The sequence below is a fragment of the Lagopus leucura genome, unplaced genomic scaffold (genome assembly GCF_019238085.1).
Source record: "Lagopus leucura isolate 7727_CA_CO unplaced genomic scaffold, USGS_WTPT01 Super-Scaffold_100002, whole genome shotgun sequence".
Classification (NCBI taxonomy): Eukaryota; Metazoa; Chordata; class Aves; order Galliformes; family Phasianidae; genus Lagopus; species Lagopus leucura.
Window position 1 is genome coordinate 84,257,259 of NW_024962263.1, and position 20,360 is coordinate 84,277,618.

The 20,360-nt window shown below is 36.8% G+C and overlaps 1 protein-coding gene across 2 annotated transcripts in view; it reads right to left on the minus strand.

Moving 5' to 3' along the window:
- Positions 1-9,371: 9,371 nt before the first annotated feature.
- ZFAT (zinc finger and AT-hook domain containing) overlaps positions 9,372-20,360 on the minus strand; it is an 81,890-nt gene continuing 70,901 nt past the window's right edge. For both annotated transcript variants that reach the window (XM_042869977.1, XM_042869975.1), the window contains exon 16: positions 9,372-10,467. In XM_042869977.1, coding sequence (XP_042725911.1) covers positions 10,228-10,467 — 240 coding nt within the window. In that variant the 3' untranslated portion in view covers positions 9,372-10,227. The remainder of the gene's footprint in view (positions 10,468-20,360) is intronic.

Below are 20,360 nucleotides of genomic sequence, written 5' to 3' on the forward strand. Positions count from 1 at the left end.
AATTGCCTTTGCAATGGATTGATTTGTAGCATCTCACTCCCTGCCTACAACACCATGCAAACAGAAATCATTGTGAGGGCAGCCAGCCCAAATTACACTGCAGCACGCGGGGATCTTTGTGGGCTGTCACCTTTGCTGAAAGGTCTTGCAATACTCCGTTCTCTGCAATAAGTTTAGATCTCCGGATGGTCAGAAACTGGCAGCGCACGTCCTGAGACTCTGCTTTCCATCTATTTTTAGAGCAGCTTCATCTCATGTTCCAGATATTGCAGGAGTCCTCCAGGCATCCTGTGTCAGCAGTGCAGCTCCTACCTTAATGCACAGAGCAGTTGAACACTCAATTAGTGGCAATGAGCTCCCAAGCTCGTTGGCACTGGAGAATTGGTTCTGTTGTTCATGTACTGATGCTTTAGAATCTCTAGACACGCATAGCTAATTTTGTTTTTAACCACTCTAGCTGTTCCTCTCAATCTCCAAAAGCTCCTGAGAAGCACTATAACCCCACTGGTTCCCATTTCCATGATACATGTTCCCAACACACGCAATTACTGCATGCATAATTGCCAGTTCACATAGGCTCAATTATTAGTTTCTAAAGCAGGTATTTAACTAGTCCTTCTAAATCACTGGGAGGGTGATTTAAACATGATTTCACATACTCTTGTGGTGTCAGCCTCAGTGAAACGGTTTGAGTGTGCAGTAAATCCAAGTCTTAGTGCTATCTCTTTTGTAAGCAGGACCTTCCATCTCAGAACAAGTAAAGTCCTTTAATACACAGAAACCTTTTAAATTTCTGAATATCTGGATAAAGCAAACTTTCTTAAACAAAGGTTGAAAAACAGACCGGCACACTCAGCATAACAAAAGAGCATCAAGAGATCTGAAAGCACAGCAAAAGTGGCGAGCGTGTTCTGCTGAATATAGAGCACAAGGGACTAAGCATGAACATCCAATTCAGATGGATCTTGGCTCAACTGGGAAATATGCAATTAAATGACAATCTGGCTTTACGCCAAGCTGTGATGTAGGACATTCTGACATCTAATGCAGAAGCCTTATTGATGCCTCACAGCACTCAATGCCTTTAAGTCTTTGTGGAACAACTGAAGCATAAAGTAAAGACACTAACAGCTAGTGAACTGGGCTGTGAAAAGACATAATAAAGTAAAAAACAAAAGTTTGTTTGTAGCTTAAGACAAAACACTTTCATTGTTTCAAGGAACGGGCAGGGGAACAGTAGTCCTGGTGGCTTACCCACAGAATCATAGAATAGTTTGAGTCGGGAGGACCCTTAAAGGTCACCTAGTGCAACTCCCCTGCACAGGGGCACCTACAGTTAGAGCAGGTTGCTCAGAGCCCCATCCAGCCTGATCTTGAGTGTCTTCAGGGACAGGGTGTCCATCACCTCTCTGGGCAACCTGTTCCAATGCACAACCACCCTAATCATGAAAACCATTTCCTGATACCCAATCTAAATCTCCTGTTTTAGTTTGAAACCATTTTCCCTTGTCCTGTCACAACAGACAGTGCTAATGAGTCTGTTCCCTTCTTTCTTATAACCCCCACAGGACCGTGTAAATACAGAATTTTGCTGCTATACACATTACTACTGTTAAATAGATAAAAACATATTTCCTTCTTGTAACACTACAATTCTGGGCTTTTCAAGAGTACTGTATCCTTTACACATCCCTTTGAAAGCTCTGTTCATGCTTACCTTGGTGCTGCACCCCAACCTTGGTATCTATTCAGACTTACCACTACAGCAGGCCTGACAAAATATACTCATTATACGCATCCACAGTGGTTCAAAGCCAGTCCCACATAGCTTCCTATCCTGAGAACACCATCCAGAAAAACAGCATAACAAGTGAAAGCACGCAGCATCATTCAGCCAGCTTCTGTCCTTCCATGCTTCCACTGCTCCTGCCATGGAAATGCTGGTTTCCAGAAGTTAGGAATCTCCAGGCTCACACTTGTTCAGAGCTATAGACCCAAACAACCATGCGTGCACTGCCTCCACTTGAAGACATGGTGCATGGTGTATCAGGTAAGATCCATTCCTGCTATGAGAAAAGCTTTCTTTAAGAAGAGGTTCCACAGATGCTTGTCCCCATCTACCCTCAGGCATTTCTGCACTTTGCCTGTTTCTTGTATATCAAGATAACCTAAAGATACTTGGCTCCTCTGGGCTGTGCCACAGATTTACAGCTACAGTTACTTTAACTCTCCATTTAAAAGATATGGAAAAGTACTATTTTAAGAACTGTACCAATTCTGCCAGAGTAATATCTCTGGAACAAGTATTTTCAGTCTGATTTTACAGCACTACCTCAGGATCCACTGGTGACTACATTGTGCTCTGCTACAAATAGTATAATAAATAGCCCTAGATTAAACTCCAGAATACAAGACATAGTAATATATTTACTTTGTATCTACTCTTGATGCATCTTGTGTTGCAATTTGATTCCTGTCATAAGTTTTTAACGTGATGTTAAAAAAAAATATTGCAAATAGTGCACCTTGCTTACTAGGCAGTATCAGGAATAGATTTCACCTTGTCTCCATGTTTAAGTAAAGCTAATTAAATATTTTCTCAGACATCTTGCATCTTTACATGGAAGTCTTACAGTATTTGCCTGATTTCTTTGTTTTCCTTACTTCACTTGAGGATCTGTAATTGAATGCATTGCAGGGAAAGATGGGCGTTCTGCTACAGCCCCAGGAAAAGTAAAATAGAATTCCTAGACTAAGCACCAAAAACATAACACAAACACAGTCCTTCTGTTATTTACTCTCTGCTAACGTACATACATACATAAATTTTTAGTTAGCTACTGACCTGGGAGGGAGGAGTTTGTTATTATTATTTTTCCTTCTGATTTGGGCAAATTGAAGTAGTGAGACTAGCTATAAACACCATTTAGAGCTTTGCTCACTTGCTGTTGTGATTTCTTTTTTTTTTTTTAATCACACCCTAAGACAGAGAGAGGGAGACAGTGGGTCACATTTCCAATGTAGGTGATGTTATGGCAGCAGAAGGCCTATTGCCAGGGAAACTATTCTGTTCAGGAACACGGAACTCATTCGTAATAGAAAAATACACAAGCAATGCAGATCTCTAAAACATCTTACCATGATATTCCCAGCCTTAGCTATAGCAACGTACAGAGTATTATCTTATCCCCATTGCATCTTTTTCCACAAGCAATCACCACGGTTGATACCAGCAAAGTCTCAAAAGGGGTGACCAGACTCAGTCACCCCTTGCGTCTGGCCCAGCAGCTCTGTGAACAGAGCGATCTGACAAAACCTTTAAGTATCATCCCAGGAACCACACACAGTATTATATGGGTTGAACGAGACCTCTGCAGTTCATCTCGTCCAATCCCCCCTTCTTAACCAAGTTCCCTACTTGGCACCAACTTCCAAGTTTTGCCCATGCTCCCCTGTTCTGTCGCTGGGCACCACTGAAAAGAGCCTGGCCACATCCACTTGACTTCTGCCCTTCAGATATTTATATGCACTGATAAGATCCCCCCTCAGCTTTCTGTTCTCCATGCTGAACAGTCCCAGGTCTCTCACAGCCTATCCTCATAAAGCAGATGCTCCAGGCCCCTAACCATCTTTTTGGCCCTTCGCTGTGCTTTCTGAAGAAGTTCCCTGTCTCTTCTGAACTGTGCAGCCCAGAACTGGACATGATACTTCAGATGCGGCCTCACCAGAGCAGAGTACAGGGGGAAGGTCACCCCTCTCACCCTGCCAGCTACGCTCTTTTTAATGCACTTCAGGACACTGAACTGTAAATAGACATGACTTCACATGCAATTCATTATTTAAAGGTTTAAAATGCAACCTGAACCTGAATAGCTAACTTCAAACTTAAAACAGAATGCCACTGTCCAGGCTACCTTTATGGCAAAGGAACGATGGCTGTTTTTGCTGTTTGGATAAACTAACTGGGCCTTTGATCAAGGGATTAGAGGAATGTAACATGAGAAAAAAAACAACCCTGCTCAATTCAAGAGTTAAAGAAAGTTGATAAATCATGCAGGCCTTTCTATATCAGAGAATTATAATTTACTAATATTGCTAAGCATCAGTCATGTCTCTTACTTCTACTAAGCCATAAGTAGGCAACTGCTGATGAAAAAACACACCACAAATTAAAATCAGCAATGACTTCTTTTTCCTTGAAATTCAGGTATGTATTACAAATACTGAGCTTTTACATGAGGAAAATTGGCAAGATGATCACAAATAAGTTTCTTAATTTGGACTTCCATTCTTCCTCCTGTCTCAAGTTCTCACAATTGCACTAGGGTTATTTAGTTCCCACTTGGACTCCACTCACACTAATGAACAGCGCTCTGATGAGCAAAATATTCTCTTATCTACTTATTTTTCCTCTAAAATTTCATTCTGGAGTTTGAATTGGTTGATATTAACATAAAATACCTTTGTACCAGATTTGAGATAAAAATAATAAATTAATAATGTATAGAGCCTGCTACCTTACACTTGCGTCGTTACCAAAACTGTAAATCATATATTCAAAGAAAAAGTGCATCACAGAAGTTGTATCACAACAGCAAGTTTCACACTTATTTGCTAATGTATTTTTCAACTACTCTATAGATGATCTAAACTTAGGCTTCATGTCAGTGTTTGAAATATCATTGTTTCAGTAAGAACTGACAAGTGACTTCGTTCCCAGTGACATGGAGAATCTTGACTTGGGCCTTTCCTATTATATCATGATCTCTTTAACTTATTCAATTACCATTAGTTGACAGAAATACTCAATTATTTCCATTTGAGGATGGATTTGAATAAGCTATATAGCACCAAACAAAACACCTGCACATGCTGTTTTCAGTACCCCAAGTCCCTCCACCTTTCAGGTTCTAGAAACTATTTTCACTCCTAATACTAGTAGCAAAATAAATGCTCTCAAGACTAATGAAAAAGGGAAACCATTTCCAAAACAAATTGTAAAAATACTGACTAGCTCTATAATCTACCACAATATTTTGTCCTTTAATTCCTTGCTCTCCCATAAGGAATGTAATGGATGAGGTAGATTGTATAGTGTCATATATCTTGCATATGCCTGTAAAATACACAGTATTTCATTTGGATGCAAGACATAAAATGATTCCTTATTTTCCTGAAGATAATATTCCTTGAAGAAATCGTAACAAAGCTTCTTCTACAAATTTCTCCTGTTTGATTTCATTCCAAAGCACTAAAGATCTTCTCAACCTTTTTAATTTACCGAGGCTGATGAAGTTACTTGCAGCTTTTCAGAAAAAATTCACAGCATTTGATAAATCAGGTTGACCTCTTGCAATGTTTTTATTATAATTTCCCTCCTTCATCCAGATTTAGCAAAGATGACTCTAACAATATTTTTACAGAACAGGTCATTCACAGCATTGTCAGAGCTGTTTATTTTCTGTTTTCATATTTTACTGGCAAGCACTACTCATTTCAAGTCCTGCACTGGATTGAAATGAAGAATAAGTGATTTAAGAATTAAAAAATAGAAGTTGCAATCTTGGTCTTATTTAAGATTCCATCAACACCCACCTCATCAATTACTACTCTCAAAAGCATCCTAGTGAGGTGCAGCTCTGAGTATATAACATACGGGTCTTACATCATTTTGTTCTCCTTTGTTGTTATTAAAGCCCAGAAATCTTGAGGTAGAAGATCAACCTTTGAGGTCAGCTGCCTTACTCACAGGTGCTCCACGAGAAAGACATTCTGCTTCATGCAGGACTGAAAGGAATTATGTTTGCATATGAACAAAGCAATTTATCCATTACTGTTTAGCAATAGAGGAACGCGTGTTGCCTCATGCCTCATCCATGTCAACTGTGGAGAACACAACAAACTTGAACAGAGGATTTTGTTGGGTACAACAGTGGCTCTGTAACTTCAACTGTCCTTTGAAATGTGTGGTACCGCTTGTAATCACTAAAGCCCAGCACAGGTAAATTGAGAACAGGGATGCATGAAAGATCACACATCTAATTACCTGCATGTTACGAATTAAATCAGAGATGAATATGATGCTACATATTAATGGCATAAGTTTGATGTGCCAAAGTATAATTACGACTAAGTGCACGTGAAAGTCTTAAGAGATGAAAAGTTCTCATTACAAGGAGGAAAAAAAAGGACAAATAGAGTAGCACTATTGATGGAAATGATGTCTGCTAACGATATGAAAGCTGGAAACTGAGAAGCTGTTAAGTACAGTACAACTCAGTAACCTCGTTGTGATCAGATTATAAAAGGGAAAGGAACATCTGCAGTTTGTCAAGTTATGAGCAAAGACTGTAGTATTAGCATTACCTAAAGAAAGCACATTTTTAGCAGTGATAAGTTCTGCAAATGAACTCACATCCTTCCCCATTTAACATTTCAGATGCAGCTCAGACATATCTCCAAAAAGCAGGAACTGCAATGTGGCATCCACAAAATAAACATAAAATAAAAACAATCACTGTGATTTTGTGTACAGCATCTGTTCTACTCTGCTTCACTGTGTGCACTCTGATAGCAATCATTATTTTCAGATGAAAAGAACTGCATAACAAAAGTCAACATTCTTTTCAATTCATTACTAGTTGCATTGTCCTCAGTCGAACCCCACTGTTCTTACAGAAATAAGACTTGACATTTAAGTAGGGCTTTACAGCTTTTGAAGCACAAGGCTTTGATAGACCGCCTCCCCTTTCATGAATGATGTAAATTTGAAAGACGTTCTCCTGAATTGGTCAATCTTGAGTTTTCAATATGCTTTTATTCTAAGAAATTGATTTTCAGAAGAGCTGAGTACTTAAATTTACTCACTGGGGCAGTTTTCATATCTTCATTAAACTCGCTGAAGCTTCAACAAGTGGTGCAGCAAATTATAAACCTCTTCTGTAGGCAAGCAGGAGGAGCTCAATCCAAAAATCAAATCCTGATTCTGCAGTTAAGTACAGAACCAAAAAGGTCCTTTCCATACCAAATTCTCTGTTCACTAAGAGTTCAAAACATTTCTTTGAACCACTGAATATCTGCAATATAATTTCTCTTTCTTTTCCTTCTGTGCTAATGGTATTTGCTTATTCTTGACACGCAAGTCAGTGGGGCTTTTTTTGGTTTGTTTGTTTTCTATTTGTTGAGCACACATCCAATCTGTGATAGGACATACAGAAATGTAAAAGGATGTTTAATTGCCTTTCAGAAAGATTAAACTCCACGCTGAAGCGTCAAGATTCTGTATGTGAACTCAGAACTTTGTAACTTCAGAACATTATTCCAAAGTAATTTAAGACAATCTACACTGTAAAGAATCTCTGCTGCTTAGGTGATAAACAGAAGCAGACCTTCCCAAGCAAAAGAGCTGATTCTTACCTTCTTGGTAGCTTCAAATCCAAAAAACAGAAGTCAAATGAACAGCTGGGGCCTCTCAGAACAAGTGACTGGTATAAACAAAGTTCTGTTTTCCTTCTTTCAGTATCTTGCTTCTGAAAAACAGACAAATCTTCTGACATCCACTTTGTGAAGTGCAATGACCTACATTAAAGAGGAAGCACTTATCTCCTCAGGAATATTACAGTTGTTGCATATTCTAAAAATATGAAAATGTAATAATTACAGAGACAATAACTCAAGATACAGTACTCAACACAGCTCAAAATATTTCCTGTCTTAGAATCATACGAAGATCTAGGTTGGAAAAGACCTTCAAGATCATCTATGTCCAACCACCACCTAACACTGCTCAGTCCACCACTAAATCCTGTCCCTTAGTGCCACATCTACACATCCCTGAAATACCTACAGTGAAGGTGACTCCATCACTTCTCTGGGCAGCCTGTTCCAATGCTGGTTTCCAACCACTGCACTTCTGAGCAGATTTGGGGAAAATAATAATAATAACAACATCTAAGAAAGCACTTGAAAGTTATTCCTTAAATAAAAAGGTTATAGAAAATGAACACATTTTTATGCTTTGTAATCGGAAATTCTACTGCCTATATTCACATCTGAATTTATCTGTAATAGAACTCAAAATTTAGTGCAATATTCTGGAGGAAGAAATTTCAGTACATCAGGAAGTATGGTTTTCTACTGCTGTTTACAAAAGGCAAATGAAGCCTTACATTTCAGTGGGTATGCATGGCCATAACATACTAGAATAAAAATGAGAAAGATAAGAAAAATGAACCCATGTCTCCAAATTCTGACATACTTCACATAAGGAGAATTACTGAATCTATCTGGAAATAATTTACTTCAGAATTTTTGAATGGTATGAACTAAAGTACTTTTACATTTTCCCTCCCTCCAGTTGGTAATACATTGCTGAATTTATTCAGAAAGGTTTTACATCAAAAACATAGCTGTTACTGCATATGATCAAGATGCTCTTCCAAATGTGAATTAATTACAAATTGGCTAATTTCAATAAATTCTAAGAAAACCTTTCAAGATTGTTTTATTCTCTTTCAGATAATAGACTTATTTTTGCAATTCAAAACTGCATTTAAACTTACAAAAACAAGTTTCTTCTGCAGATTAATCAAGTTGGCATATGTGGTGCATCATCTTCTATGTTACAGTTGTTACTGAACACTTTTCATCAAATCAAATTTGCTGAAGTCAACACTGACATGTAACCAGTGCCAGACAGTACGGCAATTGGTAAAATATATATATATATATATATATATATATATATATACAACTTTGTCCTACAAATCTGACATCCTGGTACATCTTACACACTTTCAAGATTTAAGCAGAAGAAATGCAGCAACCACTGAAGTGGAATTATTTTTACCTGAGTTAATTTTGAAGTATTTGGTTAGTTGTTTTCCACTAACAAATTTAAATTCCCTATCACCACACCACCAGAGTCAAGGGAGAATCTACCACAAATTGTTTGCACTCTAATTTTGTATGATGTGTAAAAAAACAGATTTACAAGAAATAGACAACCAACTCAATACATTACATGAATGTATTTAAAAGCTTTTCTCTACTTCTTCACTCAGAATGCCCATAGATAAGTTCAATTACATAGATAATTCCTGCAAGACTTCATTACATTACTTTCCTGATTAGAAACTACTAACTGGACAGATAATTTGCCACAATCATACAAAAAAAAAAAAAAAAAAAAAAAAAAAAGCATTCTTTAATTAGCTGTGAAAAGGAAGTAAACACTTAAGTAATTAGTGCATTAAATGAAAACATGACAATTTTATTATTAATTAGTAACTTTTATAACTCAAGTTTAAAAATATTGAATCAAACAATTCCAATTCACAAAGAAAAGTCTGGAACTATGTACACTTATAATTAAGAATATCTAAATTTTTGCCAGTATTTACTTATTTTTTGTACAAGTTCTTTCACACAGCCATATTTACAAACATCTTTTTAAAACATATGAACAGACATATTTTATAGCATTTACAAATAATTTGGATTTTTTTTTTAAACCAGAATACATTGCGTTGACAAACATTCGGTTTCATCATGTAGTACTGAACAGTTCTTTATTCAGTGGGATGGAAAGAGTTATCATTATCCAAAAATAATTGGCACCTAGAATTATCATATATGGCTTTAAATATCTCCCTAACAATCAACTCACAAATAGAAATTAAAATCTACCTGTGGTATATTTCTAAATCTTGAGTCTTTGAATGAGTGAGGTCTACAAATCTGCACACACACTCTAAGCATATATTCAGAAATAAGAAGTCCTACTAATTCTTCCTAAAACAAAACAAAAACAAACAAAAAAAAACACCAAAAAACCCTGTTTCCATTGAAGTCAAGCACGAACTTAAGGAGGGACGGAGGGACTTTTCTAGACAATCTGCTGCTTTGATGGATGTTTTTTTTTATTGTGGTATATAACAAATTTGAGAAAACAATATTTTGAAGATTTTGAAGTAATGATATGAGGTCTTAGATGGAGAAGAATAATTTTTTTTTCTCACAGTAGGAACTTCTTTCAGGAAAAAGAAAGTCCAAGGTAGTTTTGTACTGAAAGTTACTGACACAGTCCAACCAGCCATATCTGTAAAAAGGTTTTACCTCATAAATAAATTAAAAATCTGTCTGCTTGCTTGTTTTTGTTGTATTAGGAAAAGAATTACAAGTTTTGGCTTTGGCAAATAAGTAGCCATCCCATTTAAATGTCATTCTTTAGAGCTCCTGCACAGATTGTTCCACAGTCTGTTCTTCTACAGACTGCATCGCTTCCTGAACATAAACTATGAATTCTGAAGCTTCTCCACCCTGTGTGTAGACAGTCACTGTCTCAATTCCCTCCACTTCATCTGATGAGACTACCAGGTGATGCTGTTCAGACAGCTCCACTGAGGCCTGCTGCAGAGTCTCCTGAATCATCAAAGTGTGATTGGCTGATTGCTCCTCTTCTTTTACCTAGGAAGAAATTGAAGTGTTTACAGAAGTTTCACCTTTCCAATAAATAATTGCTACTGTGATGATTAATGCAAACACAACACAGAAATCAGAAACTTTTGAAAGCTTTACACAAAATTTGTAGCAATTAATTTTAATAAGTGTTTAGACAGACAAAATACTGAAAGCAGTAAACCATCATTGCAGTTACACGCATGGAGAACTACAAAGTTATAGGAACCCATGTCTCTTGAAACAGTTTTAATCTCTCACCTGTAATTCACTCAAAACTGCCCTTATTTAAATAAACCAAAAAAGTAAACAGCTCCTCCACTACCAATAACATGAGAATCCATCCAAAGCCACATTAAAAGATGTATACAGTCATCACAGAATGGCTTGGGTTGATAGGGATCTTAAAAGATCATCCTGGACCCAACCCCCCTGCTATGGGCACCAACACACCACAGAACAATTCTCACTTTTTTTTTTTTAACCAATAGATTGTTGCTCATTGAGGTAAAATAAGTAAACAAACAAACAAACAAAGTCATTCTAAACTTCAAGAACAGTCATTGCAACCAAAACATAATGGACTAATTAATTAGAAAACTGTGAAATTTAAGATTCACTGAAATGCACCCATTACACCTGTTTATGAGGCAGCAATTTTTACATTATTGAAAGAATACTGATAGTAGCAACTGAAAATTGCTTTTAATAAGCATTCTACTTTTTGACAAAAAAGGAAGATGTGCATCAGATTCTGGTATTAAATTTAAAAGAACTCCACTATTTGTAAATTATACTGAGACTACAGTACTCAGTAGAATTCAAGATCAAAATCTAGCTCTTCACTAGATCTGTACAGCCCATCAATGCGTAGTGTTCCAGGCCACAACAACACATTGCATTCTAAGTTATGAGGAGGACATTGATTCTAACACATACTAATTACAACATTATTTTGGGGACAGAATGGGATAGCAATTTTTACATGCACAGAATACATGCAAAGGCATCTGTTAGGTGTTTTCAGCATAACACCACTCCCCTTGTTCACTGACAAGGGCTGTTTTATTTGCTGGAATATAAATGCCAATCCACTTGTATTTGCAACATGCAGTTAATTAGATCTTCTCTTCCTTTCCTATTTGGAAAATAGGTAGTTCTTGCTAAGGCCTATTTCTTTTTCATTTAGGCTTATAAAATGCTTTATAAAATGAACTTCCAGAGATAAATGATGTTTGTCACTGCAAGAAAGTAACTGACTGAATCTCTAGGAGCAATCTCTACAGAAATACCTTTTTCACATCATCAAATGGATCTATAAATCACCAACTTATATATAAATCATAAACTATATATATATATATCACCAACAACAGAGCATGAACACGGAACTGTGGCTCACCTACATACTTTGGCAGAAAGCAAAACTTCATGGCATTTCTAATAGTCACACAAAGTGAAATATGAAGAGAACACAGGATCAATCAGTTTACTAGACCAGTTTACTAGATTTCAGTGTAACCCTTGTATCTCAGAGCAGTGTATGTTGTGCTCCTAGCAGTAATGAAGTCATAAGAGATTTTTAAAAATAAGTATGATAGATTCCACTCTTTGTGGAGTCCTCTAAATTACGTATACTTGCATCTGTAACATGCATTATTTTTTTTTAAATTAGAAACCATTCAAAAGTTCTTTACTTCTCCTTTGTACTACATTGATTTCTAAGCAGTAATATTAGAACAATAGACTCCAAGGAATTCTACCGAAGTTCAGTATTGGTGCTTAGGAGGAGAGTGGGAACAGCAGGGAGAACAGCAGTGAAGTGTTTAAGCATGTGCCAGACTCCTTAGAGACTGGCAAGAAGAAATTCTGTATGCCCATTTCTTGGTTCTCTTTTTTAGATTTTTAGTTATTTATTTAGTTATTACACTCCCCCAAGCAACCATTCCCATTTTCGTATATTGACTTTTCTGCAGTTTTTTTTCTTCCATGTTTTAAGTATCTGACAGATCAGGAAGATTTCAGACACAAACAGACCCCGCAGGACTTCATATCACTTTGAACTCTCACTCAATTCATCAAGCTTTACAAGGCTTTTTCTCAAACAATAACAAATACGTTCAAGTGTTAAATTATTCAGAGGTCCAAGTACATCTGTGGTACTGATGAAATATAAGTGGATCTTAACTGGTAAAAGATCAAACTTCTAAAGAGAATCTTACCAATGCCATTTACCTTACCTCAACAGCACAATTACAGCTACTAATGCTGACTCTGGCTTTATTGCACAGCATTCAGATTATAGGGATGAAGATACGTGATAAGGATAAAGTCCATTCCATGTTCTGCATCTTTTACCAAGCATACCTGAACCTTTTAATTGCAATTTATTTTAAACAGCTCCAGCAGTCGTTAAGGTTCCATGTCTAACAAAGTTGTGTGATGTAGAATGCTTTGTTTTGACGTAAGAAAATTGCACCCACCTCCAGAAAAACAATTGTATGGTGTCGCAAAAAATGGATATCCCTAAAGTTACCTTTTACATTTTGAGCTCCTGTTCAAAATGCAACAAACTAAACCATGAAAAGAAACATAACACTTTCCTTCTCCTGATACTCCTATATACCTTTTTCAACAAAAACAACCACTCTAGCTGCTGCTTAAACACTAATAATTTTGTGAATTCAGACAGCACTCCCTTTTTGTAACTGTTTCATTCCCTTTCCTGAGGCTACCTGCTCCAGAGGTGGCTCCTGCTTGAAATGTAAGGCTCCACACAACATCTACAACATCTGATCTAAGATCAGAACAGGTGGACCAAAGTCTAATCGCCAGTGGAGCTGGATGGAAAGCTGCAGTTAAAAATGTCAGGAAATTAAAATCTCATATCTTGTTCTTATGTCAGCCTACAGATAGAGTCCTTGACGCTATTGATCTTCAAAAACGTACAGATCGAGGTGTCTAAAAGTTGGCTTTTTAATTATGTAGTGCACAGTAACTTCTCTGGTATTAATGCATGATAATAATCCTCTGACAATACACCTCAGGCCAGAAAAATTACACTACTTTGCTAAGAGCTGCAAAAATGCACAACACAGTCTGAAAAAGATCTTGTATGGTCTCAATTTAGTCACTCTCAATCAGAACTATAAATAATTTTAAAAATAGTTCTGTGAGTGTACACAAATGATGAACAAAGGAAGACAAAGCACAGTTGACATGAAAATGAAATGAAACTAGAATCTCATTCAATTTAATAACAACAATCTAATACTCATTTTGAAATTAAAATGGCCAATAAAGAAATTTCATTTAACCTCCCCATCTACCTTTATCAATACGGATTTGTGCCCTTGTCAAGCAAGGTAAAAAAGACTAATGTCCTTATTTTTTGTGTTTCTAGCTTCCAGTATCTTTTTTGGACAGTTATCTGTAATCCTTTTAGTTTGACAAATTACCACTTTATTTTGGATATTTACATTTTAAATCAGTTCAATGTTTACATGTTTCTGCTTGGTTCCTGTTAGGTAGTTCTACAGGGAATAATCTCAAAATGCTAATTTATATCCCTCAAACCGATGAAACAGTGGGACAGCTGCCATAAGAATGAATGAAGTTACTACACTCCATTCTTTTTATTGGCAACTGAAATCTTTGGAAGAGTAGCATCCATGACCTCTTTTCTGTTCAAGAGCCAGATGATAAGCATCTGACTGCATATACTGCACTAGAGAATGGCAGAAAGGATCTGAAGCCACACACAGCTGGTATACTAAATCAATTCAGTACCTGCATAAATATTCTTCACTGGCTTAAAGTGCTTCCTCACAGAAACTGATGGATCCTCTGCCCCCATGTCTTTATAAAAAGATCAAGATTTCTAAATGATCTCAAGTTCTAAATGCAAATATCTGAGGACTATCTAAATGACAAAAAAACGGATACATCTAGAGGAACTTCTTCCTATAAAACAAATCAAGTAATTTATATTTTAAGATATATTAACTCAAGCCATTAATATGCCAAAATAAACTTCTTCCTTACCGTAAAAAAGGGGAAAAAAGGAAATACATAAACTGCCAAAGCTGCTTTCTTATGTTATAGCTCATAGAAATAACGAGTATTTACATTTTTCTTTGCAGTCAGTAGGAATTCCAGATTCACATATTTAAAACAGCCTTGCTGAGCTAGACTCAAAATCCTCTGCAGAATCTAGATTTTGGACTGAATGCTGCCTTTCAGGTTACCATGAAGAAGAAAAGTTAAACAGACATGCAGGAATTCAGAATCTTACACTAGGTTACAGATGACTCTATTTATATTGTAAGAAACCACAGTAAGCAAACGTACAAGTTATGAACTGAAAATCTGAAAACAAAAAGTGAATATAAGCACTCTAGATCATAGAGAGCACCTGGCTATGTGATGCCCCAGCTTACGCTGCTGCCTGCTGGACTGCCTCTACCATTTCGTTCGGTGCCATTTGAATAATCTGAACTCTCTCTGTTCTGGTTTACACACAGACACGTTGTGTGAAAAACACACAGATGCACAGAAAAACAGTGTAATTTGATCATCTATATAGAATCTCTAGAGAGAGCTAGAAAACAAAGACAATCTGGTGAACACTCATTTCAGAATAACAGGAAAATTCAACATACAAGACTCAAGATGCATAAAATTAAAAATGCAAAGTGGCAAATAAATCTTCATACTGGTGAAGTAGATTTTTAAGAAGCTTCATCCATTGGCTGGTCAAACAAATTCTGACAAAGAGACTGTGATTGGCAACATCTCTTGTCTAGCAGAATGCATTATCACCAGATTTTCCTCTGAAGAAATAAGGCAACACTCCACAATTTTAAGAGTTCTAACAGAGAGCATTGATGTTGACAAGAGATTTTATTCATATGTTATGCAGATGACAAGAACTTCACAGAACCTAAGAAAATGGGGACATCTGCCCATAATAACACTTATTTGCTGGCATCCCCAAGATAAAGAATAAATTGCTCCACGTGCTAAAGGAACGTCAGTCTTGGTAATCAACACATATATAACTCTATGTATTAACAAAAGTTCAGGAAGAACAGTGTAACAAGGATCAAGTAGGTACAAATCATAGCCAGATTAAAATATGAGTGTTTGTGAAGTGTGACATGCAGTACCTGTTGACATGACAGCCATAGTAATATTATTAGATGCTTATTTTTGAAGATGTGTTATGCTATAGAATTCTGTCCTGTGATCATCTGCAAGCTGATATGTAATCCTTGCTATGCATTACTTCTGCTGTCACTTTGAAAAAACGTGGCTGTTGCCATGGTAGGATTTTACCACAGCCTGAAGAGATCACAGAATGAAATGATGAAAGGAACTGAAACAAAGTACGAAATGCATGAAAAACCAGTGTTTTCCTAAGCTTGATAAAGATATGTCTGGCTAGTGAAACAATTCATATACTTGCTCTTGAGATCAAGGAATTTAGAAGTCCAGGCTGAAAACATACTACTGTGCTTTTCAGGAACAGAGCTGAATTCCAAGCTGCAGAGGTACTAAGATCACTCTTGTCTGTTGTTTTTGAATGGGAGAAAAAGAGAAAGTGAGCCAATAGCTGCTCGTCATTGTTAGTATTAGTATAGTGAGTTGGACCAGGATCTGAACTCTATCAGGTATTCTAAGTGCAAAAAGTATTTCACATCCAAAGGTCTCATAATTTCAACATAAAACATGAAAAACATAAAACATTGTCTTAAGCAGACAAAAGGAGATGGATAAGCACAATATAAACATGACAGTGGTACCCTCAAGACTGGACATTAGGAAAAAGTTCTCTGAAAGAGTTGTCAGGTGCTGGAACAGGGTCCCAGGGAGGTGGTGGAGTCACTTTCCCTGGAGGGGTTCAAGAAACGTGCTGATGTGTCCCTGAGGGGGGGTGGTTTACTGGGAAAAATTGGTGATAGGTGCACAGTTGGACTGGATGATCTTGGAGGTCTTTCCAACCTTGGTGATTCTATGATTCTACCTTCACGTAACAGGCAGCAATGTCAACACACCAACAAACTAACCATAGATAACTGGTGGTGTTGTACTTTTGAAGACAATGAGGTACAAGTTGCTCTTCGTTAAGAATCCACATAACTAAGGACAGCCACAGAATTGCAGAGGTTGGAAGGGACCTCTGCAAGTCATTCAACCCAACCACCGGCTGAAGGAGGTTCCCTACAGTACGTTGCAAAGGAAAGCATCCAGGTATGTTTAGAACCACTCTAGAGAAGGAGACTCTACAACTTCTCTGCGCAGCCTGTTCCAGTGCTCTGTAACAACTCTCAAAGTAAAGAGGTTATCTGTCATGGTCAGCTGAAATTTCCTGAGTTCCAGTTTGGTAGCCACCAAAAAGATCCTGGCTCCATCCACCTGACTTCCCTCCTTTCAATACTTATATGCATTGATAAGATCTCCTCAGCCTTCTCCACACTGAATAGTCTTGGGTCACTCAGCCTATCCTCAAAGAGAGATGCTCCAGGTCCCTAACCATCTTTTTGGCACTCTGCTGTACTCTCTGAAGAAATTCCCTATCTTTCGTTAATGGTGGAGCCCAGAACTGGACACAATACTCTAGATGTGGCCTCACCAGGGCAGAGTACAGAGGGAAGAGAATCTCAACCTGCTGGCCATGCTCTTTTAACGCACCCCAGGGTACCACTGACTTTCCTGGACATAATATGGAAGGCATTAAGAAAGTTACTTAGAAAAGGTATTGAATAATTAAATCTTCACGGTCTGATCAAAAGTAGAAATCAAAATCTTAACAGCTAATGAAAGATGGGCCACTAAGTGAGAAAGCAGTAAAAAGATCATGAGTCAAATGGCTGTGTATTACTTAGGAAGTGAAGCTCTGAATCTTCAAGTAAATCTTTTGCATGCCTCTGTACCATAAGAAAGACTGCAGAAAAACATTCTGTTTGCAGTGGTCATTCAGGTAGAACTGTCATGGAGAATTAGGAATTAAGGAAAAGTACAGGGATTTGAAGAGGTGAAAATACTTTGGGAATAGGTTAGTTGGATTTGGGAGTGGGAAGTGATTTGGTTTTGTTAGAGAGAACAAAGAGTACTGCTCTGCTCAAGCAGTTTTCTGTGTACAAGGCAGGCAGGATTTGCTTTGAATAAAAAGGGATTTCAGTAACTTACTCATACAGGATAAATAATACTGAGGACAAGATTTAAAGCTTTACATAATCATCTGCTGATGAGTTTCTCATATCAGAACAATAACTTCTGTGCTAACAAAAATACTCAAAACATATTTCAGGTCTAAAGACAAGCAAATTAACAACATTTGTCTACTAATATCTACATAAAAACAGGAACTATTGGTAATGTAGACAAATAACATGCAACCACACTTAGCTGAGTTCTACAGTATAGTGATCTACAAGTTTGACTGAAACTAGAAATCCAAAAATCTACTGCTCTGCTCATTAAATTGAGGCAAAAATATAAAACTAGATTTGGATAAAGAATTCTACATGGTTTCTATCTTTGGTTTCAAAGAGATTTTACAAAAATAATACACCCTGCCTTTACACAAAATACGCGTATTGAAACAGAACATATCTAGTTACCACTACTCATTCCTGCTCATGACCACTGGAAATGGAAGAACTATAACAAAAATGAGAGATGCTGGATGCAGTCCAAAAAGGGACAACTCTGCTGATGCTGCAGAATGCATAATGCAGCTTGCAGAACAAGCAAGAATGTTTGCTTTGTGAAACCAACAAAATATGTCTTGAATTTTGTCACCATAGAGAATCATTTACAGACAGGACATGATGACAGAGTCCTTTTCTACTAAAAAATAATTTAACAGCTGTGTGCATCTGTGAGGGAAACGTTTCTTCACAAGAAGCATGGTATGTATGTATATCAAACAAATGCTTAACATGGAACAATCTTCTCCTCCAGAATTCGTTGGCATCCTTGTTTGATGTAGTGCCTAACTGAAAGATGCAGTCATACTTCAAGGCAGTTTGTAATTGAAAGGTTTTGAAAACATATCTGCAGACACTGCTAATCAAGTGTGGCTGTGATATTGGCATGATTACTCATCCTCCAATCCTCGCTCTATATTTAACATGCGATCTAAAAACACAGTCCACCTATATAAATTATGAACTGAACAGACTCTGTCATCAAAATAAACAAAAACACATTCACATTTGTTTTCACCCTATAGCATGAGGGTAAAATGATATCTGCTAAGTGTCACAGAGAATTAAAACCACAGAAAGGAAAGTGACTTGCTTTACAGTGCCAGACACTCCTTGCTATGTTCCGTGTTTCTGCAGAAATGTCCAATTTCTTGTCTGTCTTTACCATTTACTATGGGTATTTCGTATTTTGTTAAAGCATTTATTAATTTCTTTCCTAGCAATTCTTCAAATGTACCACTCCACACTTCCACCTTTTTCCCATTTTACTTTTTCTAGTAAGTGCAGAATATCTCAAACATTATGCCATAAATACCATCACTATCTGTAGTAATCCAGACTTGATCACTAGTAACTGAAATAGATTCAAACTGACAAACTGTTCTTCTCGTGTCATATTGTGATCAAAGCCTCACTGTGGATTTTTGCCAATTTCAGAATATAATGGCAGAACCTCACAACTGGATCCTGGTTTTCTCTCAGGCATTTGGTGTGCATTTCCTTCCTTATCAGCTGTATGTTCCCATAGTACAACAACATGACAGAACTTCTCCCAGATTAGACATCAAAAAGGTTTAATCTTGATAATAATCTAATGCAGTGGCTCTCAGGCAAGAATAAGCTGAAGACATTTCAGATTCTAGACAGAATCTTTGAAAGGACTCACATACATAGCACTATCAGAGCTAACAAGAACTTCCATTTACCAATCATAACCCAAGCTAGATAGGACTTACATACTTTTTTTTTTTTTTTTAAGTCATATTATGAATAATGATTCAGTCTGGGATTCATTATTGTTATGCTGTGAAACTATTTTCTTTTATAAAATCATTCCTATGAACAACAAATATAAAATTTCCATAGTCAAAATTGAATTATTTTTTTCTTCTCAGCACTCAATACGTGAGGTGGGAGCTCTGAATACAAAATCTGATCTTGAGTACAGCTGCATAATAATTTGTACTCATGGTTTAATATATAAGCAATATGAACACATAAAACTCAGAAATAATGTAATAGAACAACGTAAACTCCATAACCTTTCTGCTTGTGAATTAATACAAAATAATTTAAAAAGAAGATACCAAACAGAGCTAGCTATATACATGACATGTAGCAATCTACTGAGAAGGACTTAGACAAAGCTTGTTTCTCCAGGTAAAAGTCTTGCATTAACATGAAACACTACAAGTACTGCACAGAGAAGACATTTAAACACACAGTTTGGGGAAATACTAAGAGATGAAGAGGGCTGCCTTATTCACATAATTTCAGGGATAAAGTGTCAATGGCACATTTACGAGTGAAAGTAAAGAGGAGTACAGATGTTGCAGAAAGTTCCAAGGAGGAAAAGAAAGAAAAAGATAGCAATAATGTAGTGTAACATTCACAGAAGAAAAAGAAAAGAAAAAAACAATGTTTAAAATGTCCTACTAATATAGCATTTCAAAGAAATTTTAAGGTGCAAACATAGAAATATGAAAGCAATTTGCCAGGCCAGCCAAAAATGAGAGATGAAAAAAATAGATTATGTGTGCTCTTCATAAAAAAAGAAACAGAACAGCATAAAAATCAGAACAATAAATGTTTTAAGGAAAAAAAAAAAAGAAACTGAGCAGCTAAGCAAGGACTTGGAGAGGCCACTGAAGAACAAGAATGGAAATTCAGTGACAGATGATGCTGATA